The 18788-nt window shown below is 43.7% G+C and overlaps 1 protein-coding gene across 18 annotated transcripts in view; it reads left to right on the plus strand.

Annotated features, from left to right (window-relative positions):
* LOC125987679 (protein unc-80 homolog) overlaps window positions 1–18788 on the plus strand; it is a 29782-nt gene that overhangs the window by 9878 nt on the left and 1116 nt on the right. For 3 of the 18 annotated variants that reach the window (XM_049751989.1, XM_049751994.1, XM_049751995.2), the window contains 49 exons: window positions 3–166; window positions 665–763; window positions 935–1140; window positions 2461–2567; window positions 2639–2792; window positions 3160–3332; window positions 3402–3614; window positions 3702–3837; window positions 3901–4034; window positions 4154–4331; window positions 4402–4611; window positions 4703–4800; window positions 4884–5099; window positions 5159–5266; window positions 5341–5479; window positions 5938–6119; window positions 6187–6318; window positions 6966–6998; window positions 7439–7625; window positions 7702–7833; window positions 8059–8202; window positions 8558–8658; window positions 8723–8809; window positions 8875–9058; window positions 9474–9568; window positions 9634–9723; window positions 9796–9897; window positions 9967–10147; window positions 10258–10523; window positions 10581–10715; window positions 10795–10933; window positions 11193–11289; window positions 11376–11546; window positions 11760–11852; window positions 12025–12243; window positions 13042–13272; window positions 14076–14199; window positions 14299–14424; window positions 14494–14617; window positions 14917–15123; window positions 15189–15373; window positions 15448–15613; window positions 15676–15855; window positions 15933–16080; window positions 16812–16868; window positions 17803–17884; window positions 17996–18101; window positions 18307–18327; window positions 18534–18748. In XM_049751989.1, coding sequence (XP_049607946.1) covers window positions 3–166; window positions 665–763; window positions 935–1140; window positions 2461–2567; window positions 2639–2792; window positions 3160–3332; window positions 3402–3614; window positions 3702–3837; window positions 3901–4034; window positions 4154–4331; window positions 4402–4611; window positions 4703–4800; window positions 4884–5099; window positions 5159–5266; window positions 5341–5479; window positions 5938–6119; window positions 6187–6318; window positions 6966–6998; window positions 7439–7625; window positions 7702–7833; window positions 8059–8202; window positions 8558–8658; window positions 8723–8809; window positions 8875–9058; window positions 9474–9568; window positions 9634–9723; window positions 9796–9897; window positions 9967–10147; window positions 10258–10523; window positions 10581–10715; window positions 10795–10933; window positions 11193–11289; window positions 11376–11546; window positions 11760–11852; window positions 12025–12243; window positions 13042–13272; window positions 14076–14199; window positions 14299–14424; window positions 14494–14617; window positions 14917–15123; window positions 15189–15373; window positions 15448–15613; window positions 15676–15855; window positions 15933–16080; window positions 16812–16868; window positions 17803–17884; window positions 17996–18101; window positions 18307–18327; window positions 18534–18748 — 7077 coding nt within the window. The remainder of the gene's footprint in view (window positions 1–2; window positions 167–664; window positions 764–934; window positions 1141–2460; window positions 2568–2638; window positions 2793–3159; window positions 3333–3401; window positions 3615–3701; window positions 3838–3900; window positions 4035–4153; window positions 4332–4401; window positions 4612–4702; window positions 4801–4883; window positions 5100–5158; window positions 5267–5340; window positions 5480–5937; window positions 6120–6186; window positions 6319–6965; window positions 6999–7438; window positions 7626–7701; window positions 7834–8058; window positions 8203–8557; window positions 8659–8722; window positions 8810–8874; window positions 9059–9473; window positions 9569–9633; window positions 9724–9795; window positions 9898–9966; window positions 10148–10257; window positions 10524–10580; window positions 10716–10794; window positions 10934–11192; window positions 11290–11375; window positions 11547–11759; window positions 11853–12024; window positions 12244–13041; window positions 13273–14075; window positions 14200–14298; window positions 14425–14493; window positions 14618–14916; window positions 15124–15188; window positions 15374–15447; window positions 15614–15675; window positions 15856–15932; window positions 16081–16811; window positions 16869–17802; window positions 17885–17995; window positions 18102–18306; window positions 18328–18533; window positions 18749–18788) is intronic. The other 15 variants (XM_049751992.1, XM_049751990.2, XM_049751997.1 and 12 more) reach the window with 15 other exon arrangements.

Below are 18788 nucleotides of genomic sequence, written 5' to 3' on the forward strand. Positions count from 1 at the left end.
AGGGCCTGTATTGCGACATCCGCCAGCTGGTGCAGTTCATCAAGGAGGCACACGGAAATGTTTTTCGGCGAGTGGCTCTGAGCGCCCTCCTGGACAGCGCCGAGAAGGTCACAGCCACCAAAAAACCTGATGAGAAAGATGAGAGCAAACTGCAAGGTCCAAGAAGGTACTGGAAAGAAATGCGTCGTTGAGACATAAATAATCCAAAAAATAAAAACAAGATGAATTCTCGTTCACTCTTCTGCATCTCATCACTGCTTGCTTTATTGTCTGTCTTGTTTGCGTTTGTCTTTTTTTGCATGGGGCTAAATGCTACTTGTTTGTGTATTTGTGGCCAGACAAAGTGTAGAGCAAACTGGGCGTGTGAGTGGATTTTTTTTTTTTTTTTTATTATGCTAGTCTTTAGTTTTGAGACTTTGGGAGCGTTGTGGAAGACACCATTCCAACAATAGTGGTGTTTTTAAAATATTTTGAAGATAAAGGTGATTTTAATTTGTTGAATTAATGATTCAGGCTTTTCTTGAAGAAACTAACAATCTGCAGGGCAAAAAAAAAAAAAGGTGGAAGTAAGAGTCAGAATGGTCTTTTGGTCATCTCAGATAGATGAGTGGCCTGAGCGCTGTTTTTTTTTTTTTTTTTTTTTTGTTGGGGTGTGTGCGTGCAGGTCAGAAGCGGGTGTGTCCGGGGAGAAGGGTCAGGTGTCCAGTGCTGCTGATGAGTGTCGCAGTTACATCTCCAGCAGACCCCCCCAGACCCCCGAACAGTGAGTCTTCACCTCATCACCATTGTGCCCCCATCCATGTCATGCCGGCTGTCATCTCTCTGCTATCAAACAGTTGACTTGAGGAAGATGGTTTTTATTTTATTTTTATTTATTTTATTTTATTTTGAAGTTTGAATACATCCCCATGACTCTCTTTATCTGTGTGTCCAGTGAGGAGCAGATCCCAGGAGCTTTGTTGGGCAGGAAAGACTTTTGGAGGAAGATGTTTAAGTCGCAGAGTGCCAGCGACACCAGCAGCCAATCGGAACAGGACACCTCCGAATGCACCACCGCCCATTCCGGTACCACCACGGATCGTCGCTCCCGATCAAGATCCCGGCGGATTTCACTTCGCAAGAAACTGAAATTGCCCATTGGTAGGTGCAGCCACCCAGATTTTTATGACCCCAAAAAAAAACAAATGACTTCAATCAGTCCGCATGTGTATCTGTCCTAAATTCTATTTCTCCGTGTTTAACCAAAACCAAATCATCACATTTCACATGAGATTCAGGAATGTCTCTCCACATCCATGAAAGCTCACCTCGTCCACCCTTACTTGTTCCTTTTTTGCACCTCAGCATGCCGCAGGAGCACTCACCTACCACTCACCTTCTCTGTCTTCCGTATGTGCAAGTGGATCCATCTTCATCTTATCATCTTTGTCGTCTGTGTTGGTATTGCTGGTGTGCATGCCCAGACTGGAGTCTCTATGTATCTGTACTGTATATGCATGGATGTATATTAGGGACGGGTCGATACCAGCTTTATTCATTGGTATCGGTACTCGCGATGTTGGCCGAGACCACTATCCGCCATCTTATAGCTGTTTTATGATCAGGAAGTAGGAATTATTATATAAAATTATGTATGTATAAATAATTTTCTATTTATTTTATATATATATATATATATATAAAATTTTACATTACTTTATTGTACATATATACATATATATATATACCTAAATAATTTTATATGTATTTTATATATATATATTATGTATTTTATATATATGTATATATATATATATATATATATATATAATAGAAGAATAGTAAGTTTCTCCAAAGAAGACTAATAAAAAAAAAGGAAACCATGCATGCAAAAAAAGGTGTGTTCAAATTCATTTATGATCAGGAAGTAGGAATTATTATATAAAATTATATATATAAAAATAATTTTATATTTTTATTTTATTTATATATATATAATTTTACATTTATTTTATTGTACATATATACTATATACATAAATAATTTTGTATGTATTTTATATATATTATATTGTATGTGTTTTATATAAATATATTTATAATAGAAGAATAGTAAGTTTCTCCAAAGAAGGCTAATAAAAAAAAGGAAACCATGCCCGCAAAAAAAAAAAGGGCGTGTTCAAATTCCTTTTTCGGCCACAGGTGGCAGTAGCGATTAGAAAATCCCTCAAATTGCAGCTTCAACTAAGGATACATTGAGCCTTTTTATTTTTCCCCATAAAAATTAAGTCTTTTAATTCAGGATGACTTAACTAGCTAACGGCATTGGTCTGGCTTCTTTCCATTGCATGTTTTTGTGAATGCCGTCCATCTTCTCCACCCTGGTGTCTTGCAGCTGCCCGTGTACGTGCTTTGTAAATTCTAGCTGGCCTCAGTCCGTACGTAATATGCGCTAATATATTTCATCCATGCTGTTCCCCAGGCAACTGGCTGAAGCGTTCTTCTCTCTCTGGACTTACCGACGGTGTGGAGGACCTATTGGATATCAGCTCTGTCGATCGGCTTTCTTTCATTCGGCAAAGTTCAAAGGTCAGGAAGGATGACACCACTTTTATTTTGTTACGCCTTCAAAAAATCCTCATCTTCTGTTGCACGAACAGGTGAAGTTCACCAGCGCAGTCAAGCTGTCAGAGGGCGTCGCCGCCGGGCCGGAATACAGCAGGGACGAGGAAGAGAATTTCTTCAAGCGGCTCGGTAAATGGAGGTCTGGCAGGAGGAATCCATCCAAGCTTCACCACACAGAAGAGAAAGATGGTAGACCCCCCTCACCCACTCACTGCCCTCCCCGACCCATACCTCTGCCTTACGTGACGCCTCATCTTGCTGCATTTTTGGAAAGGGCTGTAAATGTTGCTTTGCACGTATGTCCAACTCCATCCCCCAAAACACCCCAGCCCTTCCCCCCCCCATTTGCTCTTAACTGTAATTTGGATTTTCTCAACCATCTTTCTGCTGTGGTGTGGTTCATACATGTTGCTTTTAGCGCCTTCTCTGCTTCCGATGATTCGAATGACAAAATAGGCAAAAAATGATTCATCATCTGTCAGTGGCTCTTAAACGTGTTTTGTCAAAAGCATGCAAGTGTGTTCAGTCAAATCCACATTTTTTTTTTTTTGTCCAGGACCGCATGGTTTCCAGGAGCGTCTTGCCGCCAGTCAGGAGGCCATTAAAAATAAAAATGTGGTGAATTTAGGTGCAATTCGACAGGGCATGAAACGTTTCCAGTTTCTGCTCAACTGCTGCGAGCCCGGGACCATTCCCGACGCGTCCATCCTCGCCGCCGCTCTGGACCTGGTACTCGTCATCATCAGTCCCGTTTTATTTATCTCCCCCTGGCTTGACTTTGTCCTCTGCTCTTCTCAGGAAGCGCCCATCGTGGCTCGGGCATCCCTCTTCCTTGAATGCGCCCGATTTGTCCATCGCTGTAACCGTGGCAACTGGCCAGAGTGGATGAAGGGCCACCATGTTAACATCACCAAAAGAGGCCTGTCCAGAGGACGATCGCCCATAGTCGGCAATAAAAGGAATCAGAAGCTCCAGTGGAATGCGGCAAAACATTTCTGCCAATGGGGAGATGTGAGTCGATGTTCTCAAACATTTTCAGGAGGGATTTTTTTTCCAAAAATTGTAATCTTAAATTGCCACGTGTTTTTCTCAAATCAGGCCATTGGCACGCGACTTAGCGAACTGTGCCACTGCGACAGCGAGAGTCCCGCCAACATCCTGGGCTACATCTACGATGAGGAGACGAAACGAAGAATGAGGAAGGAGGACGAGGAAGAGGATTATTTAGACGATAGTAAGTCAAATGCTGTTTTTTTTCGTTATCTTTTAGTTATGATTGTTTTGTTTCTCCCTCAAGATACGGTCAATCCAACAAAATGTGGCTGCCCATTTGCTCTCAAGATGGCTGCTTGCCAGCTGTTGTTGGAAATCACCACCTTTCTGCGAGAGACTTTCCCATGTTTGCCGCGACCACGCACAGAACCGCTTGTGGTAATTTTATGGATGTGATCTTTTGTTCGATTTTCCGGAAGCCATTTTGTTTCCCTACTTAGATGATGCTTGGTGGAGACAGACGAGTGACATTCCATCTTTTCTTTCATCATCCGCAGGACTTGGAAAGCTGCCGCCTGCGTCTGGATCCCGAGCTCGGCCGACATCGCTACGAGAGGAAAATCAGCTTCGCCGGAATCTTGGATGACGAAGACGGTCACGACTCGCTCAACAGCAGCAGCCACACTCTCAAGTCGGACACCGTGTGTGACGACAAGAAGGCTCAGGAGGCTGCAGGTGAGCTCTTGTTGGATTACCTTCATTGCCCAGATTTTTTTTTTTTGCTCAAATGACCTTTTGTCGACAGCACCCATCCGAAAGATTCGCATCGGAGGCTCGCGGTTGCTTCAGATCAAAGGAGCCCGAAGTTTCCGTGTCAAAAAAGGGGGGTCCTTATCTTCCATCCGGAGGGCGGGCAGCCTGAAGAGCACCAAACTATCCCGACAGGATTCCGAGTCGGAGAATGAGGAGGGGATACTTTCACAAACAAATAGCCGAGATACTGTCACGGACATCGGTAAGTTCAAAGGTCAAGCCTCATCCAAATGACCTCTTTATTTGGATTGTGTGTTACTTTAGATCTCAATTTTTTTTTTGTCCCCCCACAGGTAGTCCCTGCAGTACCAGTGAACCCAGCATTGAGCCTGAAGGTCAAAGTTCAAGTGGAGCAGAGGACAACTACCACCGCAACATGTCTTGGCTTCACGTACGTCAACTAGAATGAGCCATATTTGGACAGGGACACAACAAGCTGTCCATATGTGTCATTTTCCCTCTCCTTTTCCTCAGATCATGATCCTCCTATGCAACCAGCAGAGTTTCATCTGCACTCATATTGACTTCTGCCACCCGCGCTGCTACCAGCACCACAACCGCTCCTGTGCCCGTCTGGTCCGCGCCATCAAGCTTGTCTACGGCGAGACGGTGGACAGCCTACAAGAGGACACCGCCGCCCCCGCCACCACCACCGGCATCATCGGTGCTCGCGCACAGAAGAACAAGGAGGTGAGGTTTTATAACTCCTTATTCTTGTTCGCCTCACTGAGAGCGTGTTTGGCCCCAAGTGTTCCGATAAATCATGTCTGAGGACGCCGTCCATGAAGAGGAGGCCCACTGATACCAACACCGAAGGGAAGAAAGACACTGGAATGCTGAAGTACATCAGAAACCAGGTGTGGCTTTTGGTTTTGTAAAATTGGGACCTGTTGTGGAACGTATGGAACAAAGTTCAAATACTTTGCGGCAGGTGATGAGCTTGTCGCCGGCTCCCTTGTCTCTGCTGATCAAAGCTGCTCCGATCTTGACTGATGACATGTACGGAGACATTCAACCTGCAGCCTGGGAGCTTCTGCTCAGCGTGGATGAACACATGGCAGCCGCTGCTGGTGAAAGCTTTAGTCTCACAGCTTCAAAATTAAAAAGATTCCAAGAATTATTTTATTTTTATTATTTTTTTATTTTTATTATTTTATTTTATTATCTTTTTATTTTATGTTTTTATTTTAATTTTATTATTTTGTTATATTTTTATTATTATTTTATTATGAAATAAATAAATAAATTATGAAAGCTTTATTCTCACAGCTTCAAATTTAAAAAGATTCCAAGAATTATTTTATTTTTATTATTTTTTTATTATTTTTTTTAATTTTATTTTATTATCTTTTTATTTTATGTTTTTATTTTAATTTTATTATTTTGTTATATTTTTATTATTATTTTATTTTATTTTTTTATGTCTTATATTTGATATGTAAATTCATCACCAATTTAGAAATGACCACCCACCTCACTACGATGCCACCATGATCTTCTCCTGTCCTCTTCTTTTCCTTCCCTCCAGCCGCCATGTTCCTCCTGTGCGCGGTGAAGGTCCCCGATGCCGTGACCGAGATGATGATGGCTGAGTTCCAGCACCAAGAGGCCTGCCAGCGCATTAACTCCATCCTCAAGTTTTACACGCTTTGGCGTTTCCGCTACCAGGTTTGGCCTCGCATGGAGGAAGGAGCTCAGCAGATCTTCAAAGTAAGCATTCTGGTTACAAATAAAAAAAAAGGCAGGAGGGGTGTAACTTCATCCATGTTGGTTTTAGATTCCTCCACCCAGCATAAACTTCACCCTGCCATCTCCAATACTGGGCATGCCCTGCGTGCCCATTTTTGACCCCCCGTGGGTTCCCCAGAACACCGGAAGTGTCCAAGATCCGATCAATGAGGACCAGTCTGTAAGTTCATGCATGGTTTGTTTTGTCCAAAGTAGACTGATAGGGATTATGAGAGTTCAAGTTGATGTTATGTAAAAAAAAATTTTGCTGAAGATGACAACAGTCATAAAGCAATCACTGTTCCACAAAGGATGGAATAATTGCCGGGAAAAAAAAATCCAGTTTAAAAAAAAAGAAAATGCCAATTTAGTTCTTGCAACTGCAAACAAATATGAAAGGATTTTTTCCATTACTTATGATTTTTTTTTTTTTTTTTTTTGCCGGTGTATTTTTTTAATATATCATTTTTAATAATAATAATTCCTCAAATTATTGAAATGTCCTCCTTCTTTCTAATTTTCCAACCATAACATGGTAAAGCTGTTTAGGAACATTTGAAAGTGTTTTGAAGGTGTTGACATATAAACAAAAAATCGGAATCATTTTCTTTCCGGGAAAAAAATTCAGCAGATGACCATCTAGGTTTTTTTTTTTTTTTTTTAATTCTATAAAAACAGAACCATTTATCTTTTTTTTAATTCTAAAAAAACTGCGCAAACATTCACTATGACTTTTCTCTTCGTGTTAGTTATTTTGCATGCTTGTTTTAAGTGTTAAAGATTTTGATGAAGACCTTCCTCTATCATTTTATCTGTCTTTGTTTTTAGTTCCCTGCATTAATTCAGTCAGTCCATGCCATAGTAAGTTTTCTGTCCAGATCTTTGTGCTGATGCATCTTTTTTTTTAGCCCAAGTCATAAATGTCAGGGAATACAAATTTTCCAGATTTTTTTTTTTTTTTTCCCCCTTTACTCGATTTGGGTCCACTGTATTTGTTTTTCAGAGATTTCCAAGAGGGGGGCAGTTGCATCTTGATCAGAATATGGGCACCGTCTTTGGGAAAAACAACAGCATGCATCAGACTGTGTGTTGTGCTGTGTATGCATGGTTACGATGAGACGGACTTGGCCGTGTATGTTCTCATGTAGTATGTGTACGAGCACGTGTGCCAATGCCATGACATGCAGCAAGTTTCCTACTTTGTATATCTGCCCGGGATCCACGCAGAGCGCCAATGGAGGGATCATGTATACTTGTAGCGAATCCCGATTGCGCAATCCTCACGGTCCCCACCCCCACAGAAATCCTTCTCAGCACGGGCCGTGTCGCGCTCTCACCAGCGAGCCGAGCACATCCTGAAGAACCTGCAGCAGGAGGAGGAGAAGCGGCGGCTGGGTCGCGAGGCCAGTATCATCACAGCCATCCCCGTGGCCCAGGAGGCCTGCTACGAACCCACGTGCAGCCCTCCGGCCGAGCAAGAAGAAGAAGGTGGGCTGGTCGGGCACGCAAAATGTATGCATTTTCTTACTTCGACTCTGTCCTTGTTTGACTTTGATGGTGCCAGCAGAAGAAGTGGTGAACCTGGCATCTCGCCGTCTGTCCGTTAGTCCGTCCTGCGCCTCCAGTAACTCTCACAGGAATTACTCTTTCCGCCGAGGCTCCGTGTGGTCGGTTCGCTCGTTGGCTAGTGCTGAAGGTATGACACACTTTGAATGCTGAAGTTTGTTGGCAGTTTATTGATTTTATTTATTATTTTATTATATATTTTATTATATTATTTTATTATATATTTATATATTTTATTATTTGATTTTATTATCATTTATTGGGCCAAGGCACTGTTCAATGTTTTGCTGCAAATATGATGATGTCATGCTTGACTCCAAACTGTGAAAAAAGTTTGTATATTGTGTTTTTCCAGATGAAGAGAACACAACAGAACACACACCCACACACCACATGCTGCAGCCGCCACAAGCCGTCTTCCCAGCATGCATCTGTGCTGCCGTGCTACCCATCGTGCACCTCATGGAGGACGGCGAAGTGCGAGAGGACGGCGTGGCTGGTAAATCTTTTTTTTTTTCATCACTTGCACTCTCTTACTGGTACTTGCTAGTTCTAAAACATATTCATATTTTTCAGCTGAACCTATCTTTAGCCATTTGCTATTTATGTTCTATTTTGTGCTATTTCTGTAATGCTTTTAGATGCCACTAGATGGCGCCAAAGGTTTTGGCATGACATGTGAGGTCAATGTAATTGTATTTCATTATTTAGTGTGCATCAATTGTTCTGTACCGTTCCAGAAATTTGGGGTGGGGCAAAAAAAAAAAAAATAACACAATATTTTTAAATTATATTCTGAAAATATTGAAAAAAAAAAATGCAAATCAAGTGTATTCTGCACATCTTTTCCTCAGTGAGTGCAATCGCCCAGCAAATCTTGTGGAATTGCCTGATTGAGGATCCCGCCCTTGTCCTGCGGCATTTCCTGGAAAAACTCACTGTGAGCAACCGGCAGGTAAGATGGCAGCCTCACAAATAAAATCACCTCAAGTGTGTGACTCTGCCTTTCCCATGACCAGGATGAATTGATGTACATGTTGAGGAAGCTGCTACTTAACATTGGAGACCTTCCGGCACAGACCTCCCATATTCTTTTCAACTACCTGGTGAGTGCGTGAACACCTCCGTCGTTGATCTTGGGCTTGTTTCGAGTCGAGTGGTTTCCTTGCAGGTGGGCCTGATCATGTATTTCGTGCGGACCCCGTGCGAGTGGGGGATGGATGCTATCTCGGCGACACTCACCTTCTTGTGGGAGGTGGTGGGCTACGTAGAAGGGCTCTTCTTCAAAGACCTGAAGCAGACCATGAAGAAAGAGCAGTGTGAAGTCAAGCTGTTGGTCACAGCGTCGATGCCAGGTGAGACAGGTTTTTTTATATATATATATATATATCTGTGCTTTTATATTATTATTTTTTATTATATAATATTATAAGATGAATAATTAAATCAAATCAAATAATATAATAATATATTATAAATAATATGTTATTTAATAATATTTTGTTATTATTTTATATTATTAAATATTAATATTATATATATATATATTTATGTATTTATTTATTTATTTATTTATGTATTTATGTAAAAATATAACATATATTTTTATGTATATATATAGAAATATATATATATTATATATTTAAAAATATATTTTATTATATATATTATATATTTTTTTTAACAATAACAATAGAAAGGGAAAAAATTCTTCTGTATTTTAATTTTGGAAGGAACGTGAGAGATGACCTTTTCATATTTTTGGTGCAGGAACCAAGACGCTGGTAGTGCATGGACAGAACGAGTGTGACATCCCAACACAGCTGCCAGTCCATGAAGACACACAGTTTGAAGCTTTGCTAAAGGTACCACCTCCAACCTGATTGCCTGATATTTATGAACGACTCTCATCCTCCTCTTTCCCCTCTAGGAATGTTTGGAGTTTTTCAACATTCCCGAGGCCAGATCGGCTCATTACTTCCTCATGGACAAACGGTGGAACCTCATCCATTATTCCAAGGTAGCGCAGAAACACCCGTACGAGCATCTTTGCAAGCAAATCCGCTGAGGATGTAATTGTGACCTCTTCCAGACTTATGTGAGAGACATCTACCCCTTTCGGAGATCAGTCTCTCCGCAGCTCAACCTTGTCCACATGCTGCCCGAGAAAGGACAGGAACTGATCCAGAAACAGGTTGAGCGAACTTTCCGTGAATCGTTGTGAAACGCGTTGCCTCATATTCTTTTCCGTCTTTGTTTTTAGGTGTTTTCCCGCAAACTGGAGGAGGTGGGCCGTGTGCTCTTCCTCATCTCCCTCACTCAGCACATGCCCGCTGTGCACAAGCAGTCCCATGTCTCGCTGCTCCAGGAAGACCTGCTCCGCCTGCCGTCCTTCCCGAGAACCGCCATCGACGGCGAGTTCTCTCTGTTTAACGAGCCACAGGGTACATCGAAATTATTTTGATTCTCTATATCTGTGCTTCTCAAAGCTTCTTAAACTACCTACAAAAAAAAACTTGGCTACCAACCCAAGATCTGCCGCTTTGTCTTCCAGGGAAGGAGCTATTTGGGTTAGACACCCTCCACAAGGTGCTGTGGATAAAGCTCCTTGAAGAGATGTTTCTAGGAATGCCCAGCGAGTACCCTTGGGGAGATGAGATGATGCTGTTCCTCAACGTTTTTAACGGGGCCTTATTACTGCACCCAGAGGACAGCGCCCTCGTCAGGCAGCACACGGCGACCGCCATCAACACCGCCGTGCACTTCAATCATCTCTTCTCGCTGAGCGGCTATCAGTGGATCCTTCCCACCATGCTGCAGGTGTGTGAGTGTCAAAAGAAACGTAAGAACAGTCCTGAAAATGTGTTATGGTGGCAGGTTTATGCGGACTACGAGGGCAACCCTTTATTGAGGCAAGGAATCGAGTTCTGCTGCCGTCAGTTCTACATCCTCCACCGCAAGCCCTTCATCCTCCAGTTGTTTGCCAGTGTGGCGCCACTGCTGGAATTCACAGTAAGAGCACCGGCTGCAGGACTCCAAATATTTCTGTGCACTTGTAAAGAAGAAACGGTTTGAACTTTCCTGACTCCAGACGAGTACCAGTAGTGGCCTTTCCAAGGGAGTGTCAGCACAGTGTCTCTTTGACCTTTTGGTCTCTCTGGAAGGCGAGACTCAGGATGCCCTGGATGCATTGGAGCTGGTTAAGGCGGAGAAACCTTTGCGCTCTCTGGGTATGGATGGATGGATGGATGGATGGATGGATGGATGGATGGATGGATGGATGGATGGATGGATGGATGGATGGATGGATGGATGGATGGATGGATGGATGGATGGATGGATGGATGGATGGATGGATGGATGGATGGATGGATGGATGGATGGATGGATGGATGGATGGATGGATGGATGGATGGATGGATGGATGGATGGATGGATGGATGGATGGATGGATGGATGGATATGACCTTTGTGCCATTTTTTTTGCAGATTTCTGCTATGGCAATGAGGACTTGGCCTTTTCTATTAGTGAAGCCATCAAGCTGTGCGTCACCGTGGCAGCTTATGCACCCGAGTCCTTCCGAAGGTAAAAAAAAAAAAAAAAAAAAGTTCCGCCCTGTTTGAGCATTGTGGTTGTGTTGTCTGACTTTAAATATGCAACTTTTTATTCAGTCTCCAAATGCTGATGGTGCTGGAGGCCCTGGTTCCTTGTTACCTCCAGAAGCTGAAGAGCAACACAATGACCATGGAGTCGGCGTCGGCTGCCAGGGATGAGATCGCCGCCATTGCCGCTCTGGCCACCTCCCTGCAGGCGCTGCTCTACAGCTCAGAGGCCCTTACAAGGTGCTGCACTCATTCCCATTAAAATGACTTTTTGCTTATTTAACAGCAGAAGTTGTGGATTTTTTTTCCATGGTTTGCTGAAGGTAAGAGATCCAGGAATTAACAACTAACTTTAGAACTTTTTAATAAGCTGGTCAAACATCTGCTTCATGATGATTATGCTTTCATGCGACATGTGAGACATATTACAATCTACAAAAATTGCCTTCACAGGCCCATGACTGCACCGCAGATGTCCCGCTGTGATCAAGGCCATAAAGGAGGAACCACTGCTAACCACACCATGTCAGGAGGAGTCAACACCAGGTCAGATGAGTGCTACCTAGAAGCATCTGGAACCTTTTTGTTTATATTACAAGGCAATTGTTTTGTCACCAGCAAAAATATGACAGTTTTAGCTGATCTGCCGCTAGATGGTGGCAACGAGTTGGTCACCGTCTGACTAGCTTGGAATGTGGTCTGAATACGTGTCGCTCAGGGACAACATACATCTTATGGAGGAAGGCCAGGGCATGCCAAGAGAGGAGCTGGACGAGCGCATCGCAAGGGAGGAGTTCCGCCGGCCACGGGAGTCCCTGCTAAACATCTGCACCGAATTCTACAAGCACTGCGGCCCGCGTCTGAAGATCCTGCAGAATGTAGCCGGGGAGCCGCGGGTGACGGCGCTGGAGCTGCTCGACATCAAGTCACACATGAGGTGATGAGGACCCATCTGACTTGAGCTCATTCATGATCAGAATTTACTCAGACCGAACGGTTCGTGTGATTGGTGCCATGGCACATTCTGTTTTTTTATTGGCAGCTGTGTGGCCTGTTGATATCAACAATGTAGTTAAATTAAAAAAATTATAAAATTTTAATTAATAAAAAATCTATTATAAAATTATTTTTATTATTTAATTAAACAAATTAAATTTAATTAAATTAATTTTAAAAGTTTTTTTTGCTCCATGACTACCCTCATTCCTCAAATCCAATTTCAAGTCAATCAAAAATTTATTATAAAATTATTTTTATCAAGTCAATAAAAATCTATCATAAAATTCTTTTTATTATTTAATTAAAAAATTAAATTGGATTAATTTTAAATTAATTTAAAACGTTTTATTTGCTCCATGACTACCTTCATTACTCAAATCCAATCTCAAGTCAATCAAAAATTTATCATAAAATTATTTTTATCATTTAATTTACAAAACTAAATTTAAATAATTAAATTAATTTTAAAAGTTTTATTTGCTCCATGACTACCCTCATTACTCAAATCCAATTTCAAGTCAATAAAAATTTATCATAAAATTATTTTTATTGTTTAACTCAAAAAAATTAATTTAATTAATTTAAAAAGTTTTATTTGCTCCATGACCACCCTCATTACTCAAATCCAATCTCAAGTCACCGTTTCTCATTAAAATGAAATTAAAATCTTATCAATTACCTTTCTCACGCGGAGTTCAGTTGGTTTTATTGACCGACTTGCCCGCATCCTTCCCAGGCTGGCCGAGATCGCCCACGCCCTACTGAAGCTAGCACCGTACGACACCCTGACCATGGAGAGCCGAGGCCTGCGTCGCTACATCATGGAGATGCTGCCCATCACCGACTGGTCTTCGGAAGCCGTGCGCCCGGCGCTTATCCTCATCCTCAAGAGGCTGGACCGCATGTTCAACAAGATCCACAAAATGCCCACGCTCAGGTGCGCTCGCCCACAGGCATTATGCACCAGGTCTGTTCAATCCCACTTTTCCTTTCTCTGTCTCCACGTGAGTGTATCGTGCTGTGCCAGTGCCAGTGCCGTGCCGTGGTGTGTGCGGTCAATATGCGGCTTTCTTGGCACCGCCCTGTCGCTCTGCCTTCGTTTGCGTTGCTGTCGTGTGTTTTTGTGCAGCCACACGTGGGTAGTAACCAGCCGGGTCAAGTCTTCTGCCATGAAACGAATTTCATTTTATTGCACATTAGGACCAACATTTCCGATAAGGTGCCCCCTCACTCCAAAAAAAAAAAACAAAGAGCTCCACCACACGCTACCACGGCAACAGTGACAAAAAAACGTCCAGGCATGATATTAGGTACACCTATACTCCTTTTATTTTGGTCATTGAGCTTCTTGAGAAGGTCAACAGAAATATGATGCCGTTCTTGACCACCATGATAAACTCTTGTATTGGACCTGATTTAGATTGTGCGGGTTGTGTGCAGTCGGTTTATAATCTACGTGCCATCTTAGCTCCGTTCCAGAATTTTCCCACATCAAAAAATAAGCCACTCGCAGCTAAGTGGCTAAGCAACCAACATGCTGAATTGCACAAGATGGCTAAAAGTACAGTTCCATGACTGAGACTAGACCCAGATGTTGTGTGCATCACATCAGGGCCTGTCGCTGCTACTTTGTGAGCTTTCAAGTCTTGGCCGCCAATGTGAATTGATGATGGAAGATGAATTTTGGAATCCATGTGGCCTGACTGTGTGTGTGTGGTGGCGGGTGGGGGGATTGCGGCGGCCTCTGCTGCTTGCTTCTGTGCTTTCCAGGAGACAGGTGGAGTGGGAAGCAGCGAGCAACCTGATTGAGGGCATCTGTCTGACTCTTCAGCGGCAGCCAATCATCTCTTTCCTGCCTCACCTTCGTTCGCTCATCAACGTCTGCGTCAACCTAGTATGACAAGCTTAACTTCCATTTTTTTATTTGATGACTTATTTATATGAATGCACTACGATGGCTTTGATACATACGGATTTAATTTGTTGTGTACAGGTGATGGGCGTGGTGGGCCCATCCAGTGTTGCGGATGGCTTGCCTCTGCTCCATCTCAGCCCTTACCTCTCCCCGCCGCTCCCTTTCAGCACAGCGGTGGTGCGCTTGGTGGCCTTACAGATCCAGGTAGCGTTCTTCAAAGCACATTTGAGAAGCGCTTGGAGTTGTGGGTGTTGATATTTCTTTTTCGTACAGGCCTTGAAGGAAGACTTCCCGCTCAGCCAGATGATCTCACCTTTCACCAATCAGGAGAGGCGAGAGGGGATGCTGCTAAACTTGCTGATCCCCTTTGTGCTCACTGTTGGGTCTGGAAGCAAAGGTACAAGCTTACACACATATTGTTGTTGTTATTATTATTATTATTTTTTTATTATTATTATTAATAATATTTTTGTTATTATTATTATTTATTATTACTATTATTATTTTCAGATTTTATTATTAATGATTTTATTATTATTTTTTATTACTATTATTATATTCAGATGTTTTTATTATTATTAATGTTTTTTGTTATTATTATCATCATTATTTATTATTATTATATTTCAATGTTTCATTTCTGAATATAGCCCAAAAAAAAAAAAGATGATGATTCTCGATTTGCGTCTCTCATAGACAGCCCCCACCTGGAGCAGCCGGAGATCTTCCTGCTCCTGCAGACGGTCATTAACATTCTGCTACCGCCACGCATCATCTCCACGTCCCGCACCAAGAACTTCATGCTGGACGCTTCGCCGGCTCACTGCTCCACCCCCGGCGACACGGGGAAGGACCTTCGCAGAGAGGGTCTGGCTGAGTCCACCAGCCAGGCGGCGTATCTTGGTATGCATTATAAATGACATGACATGCTTCAGAAGCTCTGATTTGGTTTGTTCTTTCATCCACAGCTCTGAAAGTGGTTCTGGTATGCTTCGAGCGCTCTCTGGGGAACCAGTGGTATCGTCTGAGTCTGCAGGTGAAAGAGATGGCTCTCAGGAAGGTGGGCGGTCTGGCCTTCTGGGACTTCATTGACTTCATCGTGAGAACCCGCATCCCCATCTTTGTCCTACTGAGACCCTTCATACAGTGCAAGGTGACGCAGCGGTGCCGCCGTTGACTTCCTACATCTCTTTGCAACATGTCCTCACGTCTTCCATCCACGTCTAGTTATTGGCGCAGCCGGCCGACTCGCAGGAGGAGATCACGGCGCGTCACCACATCGCCGACCAGCTGGAGCGGCGATTTATCCCTCGCCCTCTGTGCAAGAGCTCGCTGTTTGCGGAATTCAACAATGAGCTCAAGATCCTCAAGGAGGCCGTTCACAGCGGCTCCGGTCAGAATCTCTCGTTTTTCTCCGTGTCTGATCACGTTCTGAAACAAGCGGTTGATTTGTAGCCTACCAGGGCAAGACGTCGATCAGCACAGTGGGCACCTCCACTTCAGCCTACCGCCTCAGTTTGGCCACCATGTCACGCTCCAACACGGGCACCGGAACGGTGTGGGAGCAGGACAGCCAGCCGTCCCGCCAGCCTTCGCAGGACACGCTCAGCCGTACCGATGAGGACGACGAAGAGAGTCCGAGCCGTTTTAAGCTCACTTCCGCCCGTAGGTGTCGCTGCGTATGAGAACTCTGGCGTTCTCTCTCCCTCCAGACGACTCCATCAGCATCCCCAGCGTCGTGAGCGAGCACGAGGCCTTCTTGCCCAGGCTGATATCCGAACGCCGATTCTCCAGCCACGCCACCGGCTCGGCCGCTTTGCAACCTGAAGCCCCCCGCAGCACCATGCTGCCCAGCCACAGGTAACAATTTAGGTCGCCAAGTCAGTCACAGGTGGCGAAAGGACTCGTTTTTGTATTTGAGTAAATACCGTTAAAAAAAAAAAAAATCAAATTGATAACAGCTGCCCAGTAGAATAAAATTAAGTTAAAAAAAATATAATTTTAAGAATTTTTTTATGCAAAGGTGGTTTTGATAAAAAAAATATATTTTTCCCTCTTTTATTAATTTACATGCGTAGTGATAAAGGAAATTTGACATGCTGCTTTAATGTCATTTCAGTCCAACTTTAATTCTGTCAAAATCGATTTACTAACATTATCAAGTCGTTAACAACAACAAAAATGCTTAGTTAGCAAATACTCAGCCACCAACTCCATAATATCTGAATCTAATACTATCCTATTTATTGCTCCCAGATTCTTTTTAAGACCCCAAGATCTGAATCCAGAATACATCTTATTTATTTATTTTTATTTTTTGGACTAAGTAGAAAGGACAGGTTTCAGTTTTCAAACAATGTGACTAAAACTAAAATATTGCAAGATAACCACTCTTCACAAATATAAATTATTTGAACCTAGTTACGTCCCAGCATTGTTTTTGCTTTTCTATCACAATATATATATATTTTTTTTATAATGATGTTTAAAAACCTGCCAAGCCACCAGGAAGTCACGCTGATGGGTGCTGATGGATGTGGACTTAACAGCGTAAACTCCCGCTCTCGCCCCCCTCCCCGCCCTTTTTACAGTGAACCCAATGTGCTAGATGAGTCCCAGGGCCTTCTGCAGGAGGGTAACCTCTCTAGGTACAGTGATCCCCCCACACTCTTTCTATGTGTGCATCTGTCCAGCAGTGGGAGGGGCTTGGCCTCCAGGCAGCCCTCCTTTATTGGCTGCCTCTCCGTTCGATCACTCATCCGCATCCAATCGAGTCACCTCGGCCCGTCACACTCCTCCCACTTACCTGTTTGGTCTCTCTCTCTCCTCTCTCTCTCCTCTCTCTCTCTCTCTCTCTCTCCTCTCTCTCTCTCCTCTCCTCTCTCTCTCTCTCTCTCTCTCTCTCTCTCTCTCTCTCTCTCTCTCTCTCTCTCTCTCTCTCTCTCTCTCTCTCTCTCTCTCTCTCTCTCTCTCTCTCTCTCTCTCTCTCTCTCTCTCTCTCTCTCTCTCTCTCTCTCTCTCTCTCTCTCTCTCTCTGTCATTAAAGTGTGAGTTTGTCTGTGACCCCGCCCCCTTTTCCCCTCGAGCTCCGCACTGACCCTCATTTTCTCAGCTCATCAGCTGCACTCTCCTAACCAACCAATACAAGCATACTTTGAGGGTCACGGGGTCAAGGTGTTCTGTTTTTTCTGGGTCTTTCCAGCCATCATCGGTGCCATGGTGTGTCACATTGTTTACATGTCAATCAGGCTTCTCGCTGATCAAATTGGACGTCCAACTGTGGATACCAATCTGTCGGGGCAAGGGGGCCGACTGTGGTAGCAACCCCAACACATTTTTCTCTTTTGTGGAAATTGGATTGAAACTATCTTTTTTTTTTTTGGGCGGCCAGGTTAAGTGGTTGCTACTTCAGGCCCCCTTGTTGTGTTTGAATCATAGCAAAATGTGTGTTTTGTAGTGAGTGAGTAGATTTGCAGTTGTGCTCAAAGAGTTGGTGCAAAGGTGGCCCAGCGTTTTTTTTATTTTTTTTTTCCTCTTCTTGCTTCTCAGTCACTCATGTTATATGTTTGTGTATTTTACCAGGGTTGCCAGTGTACAGAGCGAGCCCGGCCAACAAAACCTTCTCATCCAGCCGCCACTGGGGAGGAAAAGAGGCCTGAGACAGGTAAAAAAAAAAAAAATGTCCACCCCACCCTGACCATGCCAAACACAAAATAGTCACACAATAATGATAAAACATATGTGACCAAATTGAAAAGTGTCTTTCTCCTTGTAGCTGCGGCGCCCCCTGCTGTCCATTCCAAAGAATGAGCCCCGTGGTCGTTCTGGAGCTCGTCTCTCCACAACTCGCAGGAGCATCCAACCCAAAAATAAACCACTGGGTAACAACACCTATCTTCAGAAGCACACAGCATATACTCGATTAAATCAGCTCAAATTAGTGGAGCAAATTTGAACAGAGGTGTCACTGTGACATCACCCACCTTTCACTCCCCCGTGTCTGTTCCAATGTTTGTTGTCTCCCCCGGACGCCAAACTGACATTTCTCACTCTGTTCTGTCTCATGCCTTTTGTTTCAAAATGAAGAAACTTTATTGGACTGTGAAGGTGAGACGCTTTCCTCTCCACCCTGCAATGGCCCGCCCCTCCATCTGCAAGCTCACCCAGTTACTGTAGGGCGCTCTGCATGTCTGTCTTGCACCCCTTCCAAAGCCCCAACCCGCCTCTGCCTCCTCCTTGAGTGCTGCTGATGTTCTTGTCATTCTGCCATTACCTTACGTTTGACCTCGTGAACTTGTGTGCGTCGTCAACAGCGCAAGCGGACCAAAAGAGGTCGGTCACCTTTACGGAAACACAAGGGCCGCAAACGTGCGTGGGAGGCAGCAAGTCTTTGAGTCCTGGCGGGGCGGACGTTCCCATTGAAGGCAGGAAGAGCATGCTCACCGTGTCCAAGCCTCCCAAACTGGAGGTGCCCTCCGTCACATCAGCCACTGTCATCGCCGACCTTCACAGCCCTGCAAAAACACAGGTGGTGATTCTGATGGGGTTCTCAAACCTGTTTGAGAAGC

Source organism: Syngnathus scovelli, chromosome 2, assembly GCF_024217435.2.
Source record: "Syngnathus scovelli strain Florida chromosome 2, RoL_Ssco_1.2, whole genome shotgun sequence".
Taxonomy (NCBI): domain Eukaryota; kingdom Metazoa; phylum Chordata; class Actinopteri; order Syngnathiformes; family Syngnathidae; genus Syngnathus; species Syngnathus scovelli.